The sequence below is a fragment of the Chionomys nivalis genome, chromosome 13 (assembly GCF_950005125.1).
Source record: "Chionomys nivalis chromosome 13, mChiNiv1.1, whole genome shotgun sequence".
In the NCBI taxonomy this organism is placed as follows: Eukaryota; Metazoa; Chordata; class Mammalia; order Rodentia; family Cricetidae; genus Chionomys; species Chionomys nivalis.
In genome coordinates, this window is record NC_080098.1 from 48,659,097 (window position 1) to 48,676,329 (window position 17,233).

The 17,233-nt window shown below is 43.8% G+C and overlaps 1 protein-coding gene across 2 annotated transcripts in view; it reads right to left on the bottom strand.

Annotated features, from left to right (window-relative positions):
- Window positions 1-3,723: 3,723 nt before the first annotated feature.
- Exoc2 (exocyst complex component 2) overlaps window positions 3,724-17,233 on the bottom strand; it is a 160,679-nt gene continuing 147,169 nt past the window's right edge. For both annotated transcript variants that reach the window (XM_057787504.1, XM_057787503.1), the window contains exons 24-28: window positions 16,170-16,225; window positions 13,536-13,658; window positions 10,823-10,884; window positions 7,830-7,889; window positions 3,724-5,188 (exon numbers count right to left, since the gene is read on the bottom strand). In XM_057787504.1, the coding sequence (XP_057643487.1) occupies window positions 5,095-5,188; window positions 7,830-7,889; window positions 10,823-10,884; window positions 13,536-13,658; window positions 16,170-16,225 (395 nt within the window). In that variant the 3' untranslated portion in view covers window positions 3,724-5,094. The remainder of the gene's footprint in view (window positions 5,189-7,829; window positions 7,890-10,822; window positions 10,885-13,535; window positions 13,659-16,169; window positions 16,226-17,233) is intronic.

The following is a 17,233-nucleotide window of genomic DNA, read 5'->3' on the forward strand; positions in this document are numbered from 1 at the left end:
GGATGGAAGTAGTTTCTGAGAGAGTGAGGACAACACAGGATGCACAGAAAATACAAAAGGCAGTCAGAACAGGAACAGTGTTACTGTCGAGGTCTGGGCAGCACGTCCACAGGCTTACTAATGTAGACAGGGTATATTGACTTAGGCAAAGTTGGAGAAAGCACTAAGAGATTAAGGATGGACAGAGATAGATAGATAGATAGATAGATAGATAGATAGATAGATAGATAGATAGATAGATAGATGATAGATAGATAGATAGATGATATCTATCTTAAGTAGGGTTTTATTGCTGTGAGGAGACACCATGACCACGTCAACTCTTAAAAAGGAAAACATTTCATTGGGGCTGGCTGGCTTATAGGTCAGAGGTTTTGTCTGTTATCATTATGGAAGGAGGCATGGTGGCATACGGGCAGACAATGCGCTGAAGGAGCTGAGAGTTCTACATCTTGATCTGCAGGCAGCAGCAGCAGACTGCATAGAACACTGGGGGTAGCTTGAGCTTATAAGACCTCAAAGCCCTCCCCCACAGTGACACACTTCCCCCAACAAGGCCACACCTCCTAGTAGTGCCACTCCCTATGGGCCAAGTCTTTAGACACATGAGTCTATGAAGGCCATACCTATTCAATCCACCACAGTGACTGAATCTTCATTTTCTTAATGAGAATTCCATATATGTATAAGTATCTGACTCCCCATTTCATTTCCTCTCCTTCACGTCTTCCTCTCCTACTTTTCTCTCTCTACTTTGTGTGCTGCTTCTAAAAATCACCTGGAGTCCACTAAGCGTTGCCTGAGCATGTACAGGTGTAGAACCATCTACTGGAGTGTAGGCCTTTCAAGTGCCCCATCCCTAGAGAAAACTTTTTCTCCCTCACACAGTAGCCACCAGTGGCCAATAGCAAGGGCGCAGGCCTTCATGAACCCCTTCTCACCCATGCAGGGATTTTGCCAGGCTTGATCTTGTTCAGGTCTTGTGCAATTATTATGACTTGACAGATACAAGGGCCCTGTCATGCTCAGCAAATGATGCTGAAGATGTCCACTACCTGTGACTCTCACAAGCTTTCTCCCTCTTCCTTGACAATCCCTAAACCTTGGGGGAAATGAGATATGACATAAAGGTCCCATTCAGAGCTGAGCAATCCAGTCGCTTACTCCCTAGATGACTACAGTTGTAGATGCCTGTATTAATTACCATTTACTGCAAGAAGGTTCTCACAAACACCAGCTGATGGAAAAGGCATTCTATGAAGATGGAACTAGGAAACAAGCCAGTGCAGCTACTCTAACGTTGGTAAAATAAACTCCAGAGCCAAGCTAGTCAGGAGAGACAGGGCTGGCCACTTCATCCTCATCAAGGAGCAACCCACCAGGAGGATACTACAATCCTAAACACATTCTCGCTGTGTTGATTAGTTTACGTAAACTTTACACAAACCTAGACATAGCTTGGAAGAAATCTCAACAGAGGAGCTGCCTTCATTAGACTGTCGAGTGGGCATGTGTGAGGGGCATTTTCTTGACTAATGATTGATGTGGAAGGGCCCAGCTCACAATAAAAGGTGCCACTCCTGGGTGGATAGCAGGCAGAGAAAGCCATGAGGAATAAGCCAGTAAGCAGAGTTCCTGCCTCTAAGTTCCTGCCTTGATTTCCTACCCTGCCTTTCTCTAGTGAAGGGCTGTGACCTGTAACATGAAAGAACCCTTTTAGTCATGCTTATAGCAGTAGAAAGCAGAGTAGGACACACACAAAATACAAGTACAACTAACTTCATAAAAGAAATACCATTAGATCTAAAACCCACAGAATAACCCCAACACAGTGATAGTGGGCGACTTGATACTTCACTCTCACTATATCTGGATGAGGTCATCTGGACAAAAACTAAACAGAAATATTGAAGTCAAATAACATTATAAATCAAATGGACCTAACAGAAATCTATAGAATATTCCACCCAAATACTAAAGAATATACATTCTTCTTAGCAGCCTATGGAACTTTCTCTAAAACTGACCAGATATTAAGACAAAAAGTCTCAATAAATTTAGGAAAATCGAAATCATATCCTGTATTCTATCTGACCAAAATGGAATAAAACGAGACCTCAAAAACAACAGAAGCTACAGAAAGATCACAAACTCATGGAAACTAAGCAGCACAGTATTGGATGGTAACCAGGACAAGAGAGATCAAGGAGGAAATTTAAAAATCCCTACAATTTAATGAAAATGAAAATACAACATCCAAAAATCCATGAGACACAATGGAGGCAGACCTAAGAGGAAGACTTACAGTCCTAAAAAACTAAAAAGTTAGAGCTCTTAAATGAATAGTTTAATTATGAACTTGAAGGCCCTGGAAAAACAAGAACAAACACCACACACAAAACAGTAGTAGGGAGAGGTATCAAAAAATCAGGGCTCAAATTAATGAAAAAAAGAAAATAGAGTTGGTTATTTGAAAAGATTAACAAGATGGACAAAGCTCTAGCTAAATTAACAAAATTAGAGATGAAAAGGGAGACATCATAACAGACATTGAGGAAACTTGGGGGAAGCAAAAGGACAGACTTAAAAAAAATCATATCCAGGGCTGGAGATATAGCTCAGTGGTTAAGAGCACTAACTGCTCTTCCAGATGCCCTGGGTTCAATTTCCAGCATCTGCATTGCAGCTCACAACTGTCTGTAACTCCAGTTCCAGGGGACCCTGCACCCATGGCAAAACACCAATGCACATAAAATAAAAAACAAACAAACCATGTTCTACTAATTTTTATTTTAAAGCAGTAGAAACTTAAAAAAACACTGCGCTCTTCCACAACTAAGAGTATACCACTCTACAGCAGACATTCAAACAGAAACACACAGCATTACTTTGTACTCAAACCAGAACACAATGCACCATACTCCATGCACTTTCTTTAAGAACTGCACGCCAGGCTGACAGAAACACAAGGTGAGACAGTGAGCTGTGCCTGCCAGGGGTGCTTGTTTTGCAATGCCCACATCATTTCTGGAACATGCCACTTTCATGGTACACTGATATAGAAAGTCTTAGAAAAACCAAATTATTTCGAGTAGCCCTTTTAGTCCTCAAGGTGAGACCAATGTGGTAACTCTCATGAAGCCATGTGGAGCCACACAGGCAGGGACTTGCTAAAGCCAGATGCTCCCTAAGGAAGAGCAAGTCGCCTGTCACGAAGCCTGGCTGCCTCTCGGCTTTCTCCTAACTCACGTCTTGTTGCTGTGCCTCTCTTCACCACTAAAGTCACACTCATCTGTAACTCACGCTTTCGAAATCCCCTTCTTCCAAGAAGTCCCCCCAGACTTGATGGAAGTTGTCTCTGAGCTCCCTCATTTGGGTATGGGGATTTTATGGCACTCTTCTCCACTCTCTGTGCCATCAAAGTGTTCACATGTTCTGAGCTATGGCCCCAGTGAAGGATGACAAAAGCTCTGCTGGACCGGGAGGAAGAAGTGGGTTGTGGTGAAGCTCAGGGCCAGGAAACCAGAAGGTTGTAAGTGCAAGCATGGGTCTCCAGCCACCTCCCAGCCTTAGAGTCTCAGAAGGATCTGGTCCCTCGCTAGGCCTGCCTGAGGCAGTCCTAACCAGTGTCTGGGATGGAGTCACTTAGTGTCCACAAACACAGTATAAACCAGAGAACTCAATAATTTATTTTCAATATTAAAATTACACACAGTATAAAACAGAGAACTCAACATTTTATTTTGAATATTAAAATTAGAAATATAAACAATTACAGAGTTAATAAAAATGTTGAAGAAAAGACACTTAGATTTGAGTATTGAATTTATTAAGTATTTAAAATAACAAATCATTCCATACTTCCGCTTTGGGACTGAGTTTGGTTATGTCACCTATAATACTGGTGTACCGAGAGACAGTGCTGTATACACGTATCAGCCTTACCAACACACGTGCGAATGATTAAGTCTGTGACAGACACTCACTGACCTCAATCCTCCATACTGTGCGCACAACACTGTGCTCTGAATTACGTGAACTAAGAGGGACGATAACGTCTGTCTTCTGAAAGAGAGGCTTCTACACTATCCCTATGTCATTTAGAAAAGTGAAGTACAACTGAAGCCAAGGGTAGGATGGAGTGAGGTGAAAGCTGCTTGCAGGTCACAGTGACCCGAATCTACTCTGCAGGCCAGTCAGCAGTGAGTCACTGCTCAATGCTTGGTGACCCGAGGGCACCTCAAATCTTTACAAAACAGCCTGTGTCTTTCCAGCTAGGGAGCAAGACACTCCAAAGGGTGGGAAGTAGCAGAAAGGAGTGGCCTGCTGAGGAAAAGGAGTGCCGCCTTCCCCAGGAGCTGCCTTCAGTCTTTAGGTTGCAGTGTAGACCACAAGGCTTCCACAGGGCCTGTGGGTGTGACAGGGCCCCTACGTGCAGGTCCTTGTGAGCCCTCACCACACCAGTGCACACTGACAGATCAACTTCAGTGTGCAGCACTGGGAAAATTAAAATCAGGCTATAAAATTCAGATCATTTATGGCCATCTGCATCACAAATTATTCAAAATTTAACATTTTTTATATGTAGACTGTATATTTTTCTAAAAAACAAAAACAAAACAAACCTAGGAACCTTAGAGTTGTATGAAATGATGATTTTTAGGTTTGGGGCACAGCTCCAAAGCTCTGATTTTAAATCTCTTCTCGAATGCCTCGCCTGGACTGGAGATTGCTAACACTGAGGCGGTAAACGGGGTGCTTAGAACTGCATTCATTTACACCACGGGCCACTCCAGAACACTCTAGAGAAGTCCCCTGAAGCTCACACCATACAACATTTAGCCAAGAAAAAACATTTAGAAGAGTATGCTATGTAGCCTTATAGGACCAAAGCTAATAACAATAAAAACTGTGCACATTTAAGATAGGGTTGTTTAAATAGGCTGAAATTAAATATCCACCAACATCTTTCTGTGCTACCATACTAGGGAAAAGAGAAGTTAAACGCAGTGCTTGGACATGGGCTAGCCCTCTGGCACAGGAAGAGGACGGTCTCACACTTGCTGTCTCTGAATGCTCTTCCACCACAGGCAGCTATGTTTTCATCACAGTGGGGGATGCAGCTTGGAAACAGGCGAGCTGCAAGTGCATACTGCTCTTGAACTTGTTGAGTAGCTCTTCTAGTAACCTAAAGGGAGGAGAGAGTTTAACATTCTCACAGTACAGGTCTGTGCCAGCTGTATGCCAACTTGACACAAACTATAGTCATGAGAGGAGGGAACCTCAATGCGAAAATGCTGTTCATAAGTAGGCAAGCCTGTAAGACATTTTCTAAATTACTGACTGATGGAGTAAGGCCTTGCCCGCTGTGGGTGGTGCTATCCCTGGGCTGGTGGTCCTGGGTTCTATAAGAAAGAAGGCTGAGTAAGCTATGAGGAGCAAGCAAGTAAGCAGCACCACTCCATGGCCTCTGAATCAGCTCCTGCCTCCAGGTTTCTACTCCACATGAGTTCCTGCCCTGATTTCAACGATGAACAATGATGTAAAATTATACGACAAATAAACCCTTCCCTCCACATTGCTCATAGCCATGGGTTTCATCATAGCGATAGTAACTCTAACTCAAAAAAGGGGTTGTCTTAGTTTGCTTTTCTGGTACTGTGATGTAACACCACAGCCAAAAGTAACTTGGAGGGATTAATCTTGATTACAGGTTACAGGTCCATCCTCATCTGGGGAACCAAGGCAGAAACTCAAGGCAGGAGTTTGGAGAAGAAAGCACAGAGGGATGCTGTTTACTGGTTTGATGTCAGGCCCGCAGTAAACCACCTTTCTTACACAGGCCCAGCCCACCTGCCTAGAGACGGTGCAGTGCACAGTGGACATCAATTAGCAATCAAGAAAATACCTCTTAGGCATGCTACAGGCCAGTGTGGTAGGGGCAATTACTCAACAGAGGTCCCGCTTTCCCTGGCTGTCAAGTTGACAATGAAGAATAGCCAGTACGATAGCTTAGCAACTCAGCAAATATGTAGGGAGCTGGTGGCCCAGGTCTGACTACCATGCTGTGTTCTGAAGTCATTGTCTATGGGATCTTAATCAGTAGCAGAAATATCTCAACCAAAAAGAAAGAGGCTGCTCAAAGAATACAATAATATACAAGTCTATGTTTTTCTCCAGTTATTCTCTTGATACTCGGTCTCTAGAGTCCTTCCTAGAACAGGATAATGCTTATGCCTACTCTCCAATAATTACTCTAACAATCAAGAAAAACTAAAACTTACCTTTTGTTTTCAGTTCTGTGACTGCCAGCAAGCACACAGCGTAGGACGGTTCCAGGGACAGGCCTTTCTCTCACTCTACTCATTAAACATTTCATTTCACTTTGTTTATTATTATTGCCTGTGTTGGGGTGGGCCTGCATGCCACAGCACACATGTGGAAATGAGAGATAACTCTGTGGAGTCAGTTCTCTCCTACCTATACGAGGTCACCGTGAATTGAACTCAGGTCACAAGGCTTGCAGCATCCAGTGCCAACTGCCTTTACCTGAGTCGTTTCATTGACTGCTTTTCTTTTTTTTTAAATTTTGAGACAGACTCTCAGTTTATAATGTAGATTACTCCAGATATTTAAACAAAACATATTTATTTATTATCATTCTGAGTGAAAGAGAATGTGGTATGGGTGGGCACATGAACACACATGCAGGCTGGAGGACAGCTCATAGAGCCGACGTCTCCCCTCTCTTTCTATGGACTCTGCACACAGAGCTTAGATCAGCTTCCATGGTAGGTATTTTAACTGCTGAACCATCCTGTCCTAGACCCTGAAATCTGTTTGCTCCCGAGTACTGACACTACAGGCACACAAGACCTGACACACAACAGCATTTAGCTCCAACAACCGATCACTGGTTGTTCTCAATGTTCAAATGCACTAGCCTTTTGAAACATGTTTCATGTATTAAGGATAGTGGTGACTATTTTCTAATCTTTTATTTTAAAGAAACAAAAAGGTCTTGGAATGAATTCTGAAACAAAAACAAAGTAGGGAATGGAAGCAGGGTATTCTGTGGTGTGGGCCACTGTTCTGCTGCTTGCCTGCCACACGCAAGGGTCTGAACTGGGGTCACACATTCAGGAAGGCTGGTTTGCCCCCTTTTCTCCCAAGCTCAGTCAGTCTTCATGACTACTGCTGGTCCAGGCACTTTCTCCACACAGCAGGCCTCTGGGCTTGTCCACAGAGCCCGGCACTGTGTGTTTTCCCCAAGCAAAGGCAGGTGGACTCTAACTAGGAACGGTGACAGAGCAAACAGCTACAGGGTCTCCACGGCCCAAGCTGAGGCTAGGCTGGGCATTTACAAAAGGTGCGCCTGGCCTAGACTTCCCCTCAGGTTACAGTTTCCCGTTACACAAATTGTAAAGTTTAAATAGAGGCCATGCTCATTAATGTAGCAGTGACAGAGCCGTTCTGTGCCATTCTTGTGACTTGTCTAATGGCGTGTTTTAGAGAAGTCAAAGCCAGTGGATGGTCCTGATCTCTCTTCTTCACACAGAAGCCAGTGTTATTGCTGACTAAGTCAAACGGCTTTCCTAGATTCTCTGTACTTGTCACTTAAAGCTGTAAACCACACCTAAAAGACAGAATTCATCCTGTCACCTGGAAGATGAGCAAGGCCTGGGTAGCCTAGCATACCGTATTCCATATCCAGGGTAGCCTGCACTCTCCCCACACCCGAGCGAACCTCTCTCCGACTCTTCAGACACTTTGGCTACCAGAGCTTGTGCAGTTCAGCCAGTGGGCTCAGGAGAGCACCCAGAACTTACTTTTTGTCTGCGCCACTTGCAAGTTGAGGCAGGGCTTCCAGGGCCTGTTTAAAACTAGATCTGAAACACAAAAAGCACAACAGTCAGACAGCCCACAGTTCTGAGCAGAACTCGTAAGGGGGATCACTGTAAACATACCTAAGCTCAATTTAGATACAGAGACACTAATGGAGGCCAGTGATGTAAGCTGAGAGGGCTGAGAAAAAGTAAAAGTGAAAAACAACAGGAAAAGAAAAAGGGAAAGTAAGGCTATAGTGAGCAGGCTGGCAGGGCTTCAGGGGCAGGACCAAGGAGATGCAGCCAGGAAGTGGAGCCTGACCCAGACAAAGGGAGGCTGCTCAGGAGCGGTGAGGCTGGTGTGACTGTGCAGAGCCCAGGGCAGGCGGGGGGGGGGGGGGGGCACTTCTAGCTAGAGCAGCTGTGAAAGCAGGAGGGCAGTAAGGAGAGGCAGGATAGGTCTAGATCCCTGCTCAGGACAGTCGCAGCATTGACAGGGTCTGCTTTACAGCTAAGCCTTCTCAAAGTGGACACTGGGGGACAGCTTCTAGTTCTTATTAGAATTAACATGGGCAGGAAAGGAAGATGTTTACACGAGAAAGGGAAAATGAACGACCTGAAGAACTACTTAGTAGTTTAGTTTTTCTCAAGTAGAGAGTACCAGAGGGATTACTGAGAGGCTTATATTGGAGAATGTAGAATAATACCTATTGCTTCTGAGAATAGTTTTGAACTTTTCATGTCCTCTACTTTTCTAGTGGAGTTGAAGAAATACATGTAATCACTACTGATCAAGGAGTCTTCGATCTTGTATGAAAACCGACCAGGACATGAACGTCCGAACCACGTATCTTAAACTAAGGGGACGTGAACAGAATGAGAGTCCTTACAGAATCCTAAAGACGCCTCTGGGAATCCTCCATTGTCCCTAGTTGAGCAGCGTGTGGGTGGGGACAGTGTCTGTTGGCACATTAGGCTGCCTTTCCCTGTCCAGGGGGCTCTCCTCTTTCCTGCGGAAGAGGGAAGTCCCTTCTATCATCTCTACCACATCTTGTTCCCCATAGGGCTGGATAAACTAAACAAACACACCGCTTTATTGCTCCTTGTTGTCAGGACAAAATGACGGTGATGAAAATGAAGGGCATTCTAGTATTTGTAGGACGCTGACAGTTTTGAAGGTGACCCGGCACATGCTATGAAGCTCACAATTCTGTGTAGTTCACAGGATGAGTGTCTCTAATCTGAAATCCAATGTGCTCCAAGATTTAAAATGTTTAGAGCACCAACAGGATGGGAAGTTCCATATCAAACATTAAATTACTTCCCTTTTTCATTTTATTTTATGTGCAGGGGTGATGTGGGATGCCCTTCTGTATGCTGTGAATATGTCTTATTATCATTGGTTAATGAAGAAGCTGATTTGGTCAACATCCAGGCAGAACAGAGCCAGGGGGAAAATCCAAGCGGAGATACATGGAAAAAGAAGGCAGAGTCAGAGGGATGGACATCATCAAAGGCCACCAAAGGAGAAAGATGTTAGTCAGAGCATTACCAGTAAGCCATGGCTACATGGCGATACAAAGGTTAGTAAAAAATCCTGTCTCAAAAAAACCAGAAAAAAGAGGGCAGTGTAGTTAATTTAAGTTGTAATAGCTAGTTAGTAAAAGTCTGAGCTAATAGGCCAAACATTTTGTAATTAATATTAAGCCTCAGAGTGGTTATTCGGGAACTGGTGGGCGGGAGAGAAACCTCTAGTTACATGTGGGTATTTTGCCTGCATGTATGTCTGTATTCCACATGCATGACTAATGGGTGTGGAGGGCAGGAGAGGGCATTGGCTTCTCTGGGACTGAGTTGCAGACAGTTTGAGCCACCATGGTAAGTTCCGGGACTCAAACCGAGGTCCTCTGGCACATCTGTCAGTGCTCTTAACCACTGAGCCACCTCTCCAGGTCCTCAATCATTAAGTGATTAAGAACTGTATTAAATTACCTTTAGTCATGTGTTTGGATATAACGAAACTTAAATAAATTCCTTGTTTAGACCTGAGTTCCATCTCTAAGATAACTCTTTATGTATCACGAATATTCCAACACACACACAAAACCTAAAATTAAATATGCTTCTGTTCCTGGGTATTTTGGGTACAGGATACTCAATTTGTATTATGTTGAACTTAGGTTCCAAAAGGTTAAGTCCGGGGGATAAACAGGCAATATGGATGGACTGGGTACTTCCAATTGTCTGTACCATTTTAGGCAGGAAAAGGACTGGTTGGGAAAAAGTGTATTTAAACAATGAACACAGGAACCAACTAGAAATAGTTTGTGGTACACCATGGCAGGAAGGAAGAAGACAATTTTACCTGTTAAGAAAACAATGAACATTTTCAGTTGTACCGGTGACAGCCAGGCTACCGAAGGCCAGAGATGAATGAGCGGTGTCCCGCAGTGTCCTCATGCTCACAGCACAGACTGACTTCCCGGGCAATGCTGTGACTGTGGCAAACATTCTGCACACGTGGGCAGTAGGTCTGCTCACTTCACCTACTGATGTCTCAATAGTAGGAAATCCTGACTTTCATTCAAAACAACTAAAAGTTACCGTCAAATTTCCACTACAAGACTCTGCAAAGAAACCACAGGCTTCCTCTTACGCTGGTATTTACAACACTCAAATTGTCCATCAAGTCTGGTGAAGATTTAATTTTTTTGTCTTTCCTTTTAAAAGAGTGTGTCATACTTGGCCATATTATTTAAAAGATTAAGTTATATAAGCAATGAATGAAAAAGATCACATTAAATTTACGATGTGCTCTACAGAAGTGGCCTTGAGAGTCACTATCTTGTAGGTTTGTACTTTTGAGTAAAAATTTCTAATGAAATATCAAATTTATTGCAATGCAAATTTATGAGCATATCTGCACTGAGGACACAGTACCTGAGTAAAGCAATCTTGATGTAAAAAGAACTGGGCAGCAACACTCAGCATCTCACCTGCTTTCCGGGGTCAGGTAAATGGCTACGGTGTCTCTCAGAGCACAGATTTCAAGTCTTGCCTAAAGATGGGAAAAAGGTAAGAGTGACAAGCGTCAGTTACCAAGCGACAGCAAGTGTTGAGGAGATGGTCTGAAGCCTGCTTACTGTAGGCCAGGCTGTCCAGAACAACAACACAATGACAACATGCTGGAAAAGACTCTCAAAGAACAGCACTAACATACCAGTGTGTCCCCTAACCCTGCTGTCAAATATGACTGTGTGGGCAGGGGATGGACATACTGCATGAGAATTACCAGCTTACTAGTATTTGCCTTTTAGTTTGGTTGTGTGTGTGTGTGGGGGGGGGGGGTACGGAAACATTAGCCTGATTGGCTGGCCTTGCTTCCTGGCACCTACATTCTTTCAGGTATAGTCTCTTCTACAATAAAACCAAGCTCTACAAAGTCAATACCATCTTTGTTAAATTCATGGATGAACTTTGAGAAAAAAATGAAAACTGACAAGTTAATCCTAAAATTCATGTGGAAATGTGAAAATGATGCTGGAAACAACAGTCTGGAAGCCTCACATGTTCTGACTTCAAACATCCACACAGCAAGCATGTCGGTGTGGCTCCACACATGGACAAGAATGGAGCTCGTGCTGCAGAAGGAGAGCCAACCGACTTCAACAAGGGTCCCAAACCATTCAAAAGGGAAAACATGCATTCAATGAATAGAAACAGCACAACTGGAGCTCTACATGAAAGAATGAAGCCCAAGCCACTCTTAACATAACTCAAAACAGACCACAGGCAGACCTAAATGTAAAACCAACAATGGATTATTAACTCTCAGAAGAAACAGCAATAAGTTTTTGTGACTTCAGCAAGACTTCTAGGAAAATATAGAAAGTACCAGGAACCCCCACCAAGGCCAGCTGGACTGGGACTGAATAAGCATGGGTTGAAACTGGACTCTCTGAACATGGCGGACAATGAAGGCTGATGAGAAGCCAAGGACAATGGCACTAGGTTTCGATACTAATACATGAACTGGCTATGTGGGAGCTCAGCCTGTTTGGACGCTCACCTTCCTGGACCTAGATAGAAGTGGGAGGACCTTGGTCTTCCCGCAGGGCAGGGAATTTGGACTGCTCTTCAGTATTGAGAGGGAGGGGGAATGGAGTGGGGGGAGGAGAAGAGGAGTGGGGATGGGGGAGGGGAGTGGAGGGAGGGGGCAATATGTGGGAGGAGGGGGAGGGAAATGGGAAACGGGGAGCAGGTGGAAATTTTAATTAAAAAAAGAATAAAAATAAATAAATAAATAAAAAAAGAAAGTACCAGGAACCAAGTGGAAATCAGCTGGACTTCATCAAAGGAAGCCCAGTACTCAGCAGAGATGCCACAGCTCACAGAACAAGACACCCGTTCACAGCCAGGACGATGGCCAAAGTCCATAGGGTAGTTTGCTAATGAGTGTTGATAAGGCAAGGGGGTAACAAAAGGCCTTGTTAATGGCTGTCGGGTGGACAGCAGTGTTGCTGCTTTGGAAGTCACTGTGGCGCTTCCTATGATGAGATGATGTGCACCAACACTCTCACTGAGCCACACACCAACCTTTATTCTTTTTATCTGGAGAGTCTTGCTGAATTGCCAGGCTGCCCTTGAACTCATTGTACAGACCACGTAAATCCTGTTTTGCCATCTTCCTGTCTCGGCCTCTGGAGGAGCTGGGACTGCAGGTGTGACCACCATGCCCAGCAGTAGATAATTCTTACTTCAAGTTTCCTAGTCTGAGGCGGGCTGGTCAGAGTGGAATCTGACCACGCACACACGTCTACAGGATCAGCCAGGAATGTGGGCAGTGCGCGCAGAGCTGTAGTGTTGCTCTCTGGAACACTTGCCTGTGTTTGGGGCTGATCCAAATTCTAAACCACAAAGATGGGAAGATTTGTCCTGAAGTGGGACAACTTCCATGCTAAAAACCTAGAAAAACTGGAAAATTTACTGAAGTTCCATTTCTTCTAGTCTACTCCCTCAACGCCAGTTTGTTCTTTGACGCTATTGGCTGTGGTGCTTACTTAAACATACATGCTACGTTTGCGAGTGGTAACTGCAGCAGGCAGGCCTGAGAAAGCTGCCTCAACGGCCAGCTGAAAAACTGTGACTGTGCTGTTTTAGTGTATGTGTATGCAAGCACATTTATGTTTTACTGAGGAGTGAACCTCCAGGGTCTCATACAAGCAAGCACATCTTACACCACAAAACTACACCCACATCCCACTACTGCTTCTTCAAATGCAGACCCACTGTATCAATACACAGGAAGCTCACAAGCAGGCCCTGTCCCATGTCCTAACAGATACCTTGCTGAGGAGGAGGAGACAACCAGCGCTGGATGCTCTGGAAAGACATGGAAGGACCATGGGTCCGTGCTCAAAGAGTTTTATAAAACTCTTGTTCTGTTTTAATGCCTGAAATAGAACCTCTGGGAACTGCAGACAACACACACAGTGTGTATGTGTGTGCATGCACAGTAGGTATATGTGTGTGTGCTGAACAGTAGCTATGGCTTGTGGGTGTGTATGTATGCATGTGTTGTGTGTGCGTGTGTATGTCTGTGAAATTAGCAGGGGCACTGGAAATACTGGCTGTGTCTACAAGGCAGGTAGTTAACACACCATTGCCTATTTATAAACAAACTTCTCTCGAAACTGAAAGACCGAGTACCTGCAGCGCTCCATTTCTGCTGAAGGAAGACACACACTGCATCAGCCGGCTCAGTTCTTCAGAGACTGCTTCTATCACCCTGGCCAGGACCCGGGGCACCAGTTCTTTGGAAACAGTGAACACCTGATGGAAGGTTTGGAATAAGAAACAGCGCATTACACATACTTTTCCTGGCTCCTGTCTGTCTGTCAGAACACAGTAATAAGTAAAACAACAAATCGTTGAAGTTTTCCAATATAAAAATTTAAAATATCAAAGTTATGAATGGAAGATAAATAAAATTCAGCTTTTAAAATTTATTTTTTGTGTATATGTATTTTGCCTCACAGAAGTATGTATACCACATGTATGTCTGGTGCCTGTGGAGCTCAGAAAAGGGCATCAGATCTCCTGAAATTGGAGTTACCAGTGGTTATGAGCTACCATACAGGTCTGGGGTCAAACCTTGGCCTTCCATAAGAGCCACAAGTGCTTTTAACTTCTGAGCCTCCTCTCCAGTCCCCAGACATACACTTTGGATACATTTACTAATTAATGACAAATACAGCTTTAAAAAAAAAAAGTATTGCAGATGTTGACTAAAATTTATTTTGAAAATTTTGTCTTTTTTTTTTTTTCCGAGACAGGGTTTCTCTGCAGCGTTGGAGCCTGCCCAGGAACTAGCTCTTGTAGAACAGGCTGGCCTCGAGGTCACAGAGATTAGCCTGTCTCTACCTTCCCAGTGCTGGGATTAAGGGCGTGCACCACTACTGCCCAGAGAAAATTTTATTTTTTTTAACGTCCCTTTTATAAGAATCAAAATTTCTAAAGGGGATAAAGCCTCTGGGTTGGTATTTGCCCAATTTAAAAAGATTAAGTGAGCTGGCGCTGGTGTCATGGTGTGCATCTGCTGGCCCGGCTACTCACACAGGGGATCGGGAAGAGCTGCAAGCCAGGAGTGTGAGTCTGGCTTGGGCAACACAGGGAGACCTTGTGTCTTGTAAACAAATGAGTTTCATTATCTGTAATGATGAACATTCTAGTTCTTTTGTGTGTTAGAAATACATTATTTCTTTTCATCTGACATACAACATTGTTCAATTTTAACCGCCCCCCCCCCACATATATATACACACACTTTGGCGTGCATATGGAGGTCAGGAGATCACTTAGAGGAATTGGTTCTCTTTCACTATGTGGATTTTGGGGATCAAACTCAGTCCATTGGGCTGTGCAATAAGTGCTTTTCTCTCGGTGGTCCTATTTCAAATTTTAACATTTGACAAAGTTATATCTGGAGGTTTAATATCCACCAATTAAAGTATGTTTTCTCTTTACCTTTGCCTGTTCCCAGTTTGAGGGGCTAGTGTTAATTAAACATTCTTGTCAACATAAACAATTTGAACGTTCAGCAAAAATTTTGGCAATTTAAGATATTATTACAAATGGTAGCCCTGGTGAACTAAAAAGGGACTTGAAAGGTTGATAATTAAATAACTTCACAGCTACTGATACGGCCAATAGCCAACCTTCAAGACAGAACCAGAGTGACCCTTACAGTCTTTATGTCTGCAGTTCCTTGCTCTCTGCATACAGGGTGCTCCTACCCACCAATCATTTCATTTAATGCTAGAATCTTAAAAGAAATGAGCACAAGAATTATCTCATATGTTTAATAAAATTACAGAGATCTATGAGACCAACCCCTGCCAGAGTTAAATCATATATGATCTTTCTTTCTAGAGAGACGCTCACAAGTGTCTTTCCTAAGAAGTGCAAAATTAGGAGGCAACATCACTCTTGTTTCCTCTGATCGCTCTGTTCTTCTGTTTTTGATGTCCTTATCCCTGTTTTTCCAGAAACCATGATGGCCTACAAACTTCTAGATGGAGAAAGCCATATTCACACCTGTCTGGTGCCTACAGCTAAGCGGAGGAGACATCTGATCCCCAGTGCTTATCTTGGCCTTAATTTAGTCTATGGCTGCCACCATTCTGTGAGCAAACCTTGGAGTGCTGGCCACAAAGCCAGCAATGGACTGAGCTCATTGCATGAAAATACGGCAGCAACAGTGGTTGTGGCACCAATGGTGGTAGCTTGTTTTCCCATGTGCCTTGCAAGAGTGACTCTCACTCCTAGGATGTCCAGTAACGATGCCTGCATGATGCTTCAGATGATAACTGTGGGGGACAGCTTGTGTGAACCACAGGCAGCAACATCCACACACCCTTAAGCAACACAACTGATTTACTAGCTTCAGTGTTTAGGCTCACAGAAGACATGTACAATTTCAGAAAACACTAAGTTACACACAGACACACACACATGCACACCCAGAGACAAGCACAAGCACTGCACACAGACACACAGGCACACGACATAAACAGATGCACATACATATGAACATGCACACATATAGACATGCCCACGCATCATGCACACAGATGCACATATAAATAACATACATGTACATACAGACATACATGCACACAGACACAGGCACATATACACAAGAAAACTGAGCTCTATTTTACTTATATGCCCAAGATACATTCTGAAAAGAGACCCCTCTTATGAATAATAATCGAATTTGCTTCTTTTTCTTTCTTCCCCCTCAATTATCTACTTTTGTAGGAACAGTTAATGACAGCTTACCTCTGCGTGCACAGCAATTATGTTTACCAACGCTTCTTTTAAATAGTTTCTGACACCTGAAATCAAGATGGGGGAGGGAAAGGCACTCAGTGAAATCCTCAGCCAGCCTCTCCACTGCAGCATCAGCATGCAACTGCCAGAGTGGTCTGAGGGAAACTGAAAATAACACCATTACTGTCCATTTCCTTCTGAGATAGACCGGTAAGAGGACTATTTCTAGAGAGGGGAAAGCAGAACAGTGTGAATGAGAAATTTTCTTTCACTCTTTTTCGTTCTTATCACTGTTTGCTTCGAGTTTACTATCAGTTGGTCTCAGAACCAAAACTTTAAAATGTCCTCCTATTTCACACACATATCAGAGAACGTACAGCGGACAAGAGGGGGGAGCTGGAGTCTGGAAGATGCATGCTGGACGTCCATCACAGCATTACACAGAAGGAAGTTTAGATTCTGAGGAATCACTATTTTTCCTGTGTGTATATATATGTTTATTTATACCATGACTGTGCAGGTGCCTGCTGAGACTAGAGGGCTAGAGGGCATCAGATCCACTAGAACTGGAGTTACAGGCAGCTGTGAACCACAGGGCATGGGTTGTCTGCAAGAGCAGTTAAGTGCCCTAAACTGCTGAGCCATCTTTCTAGCCCATGAATGACTTTCAAAGAAGAAAACCTTAAGGTCTGAAAGATCACTCAGTGGGGAAGTACTGGCTGTGCAAGCATGAAGGCATGTGCTTGAAACCCAAACACCCATGTAAAACCCTGGGCTGAGCAAGGCTGTTTGTGCCTTTAACCTCAGTTCTGTGGGGGTGGAAACGTGAGGATCGCTGGGGTTTCCTGGATGCCAGCCTAGCTCCAGGTACAGTGATAGACTCTGCCTCAAGAAAGTAAGGCAAAGAGTGACAGAACAGGATTCATAGGTGTGTGCAACCCTCTGCCCCATGTTCCACATAGCCTACTACACACAAGAAAAGCTTGTTACACAATTAATTAAACCTGATCCTATAAGAAAGTTAAAGATTGGACAAAATAAAGACATCAGACTGTGGGGCCCGAGTTAATGAG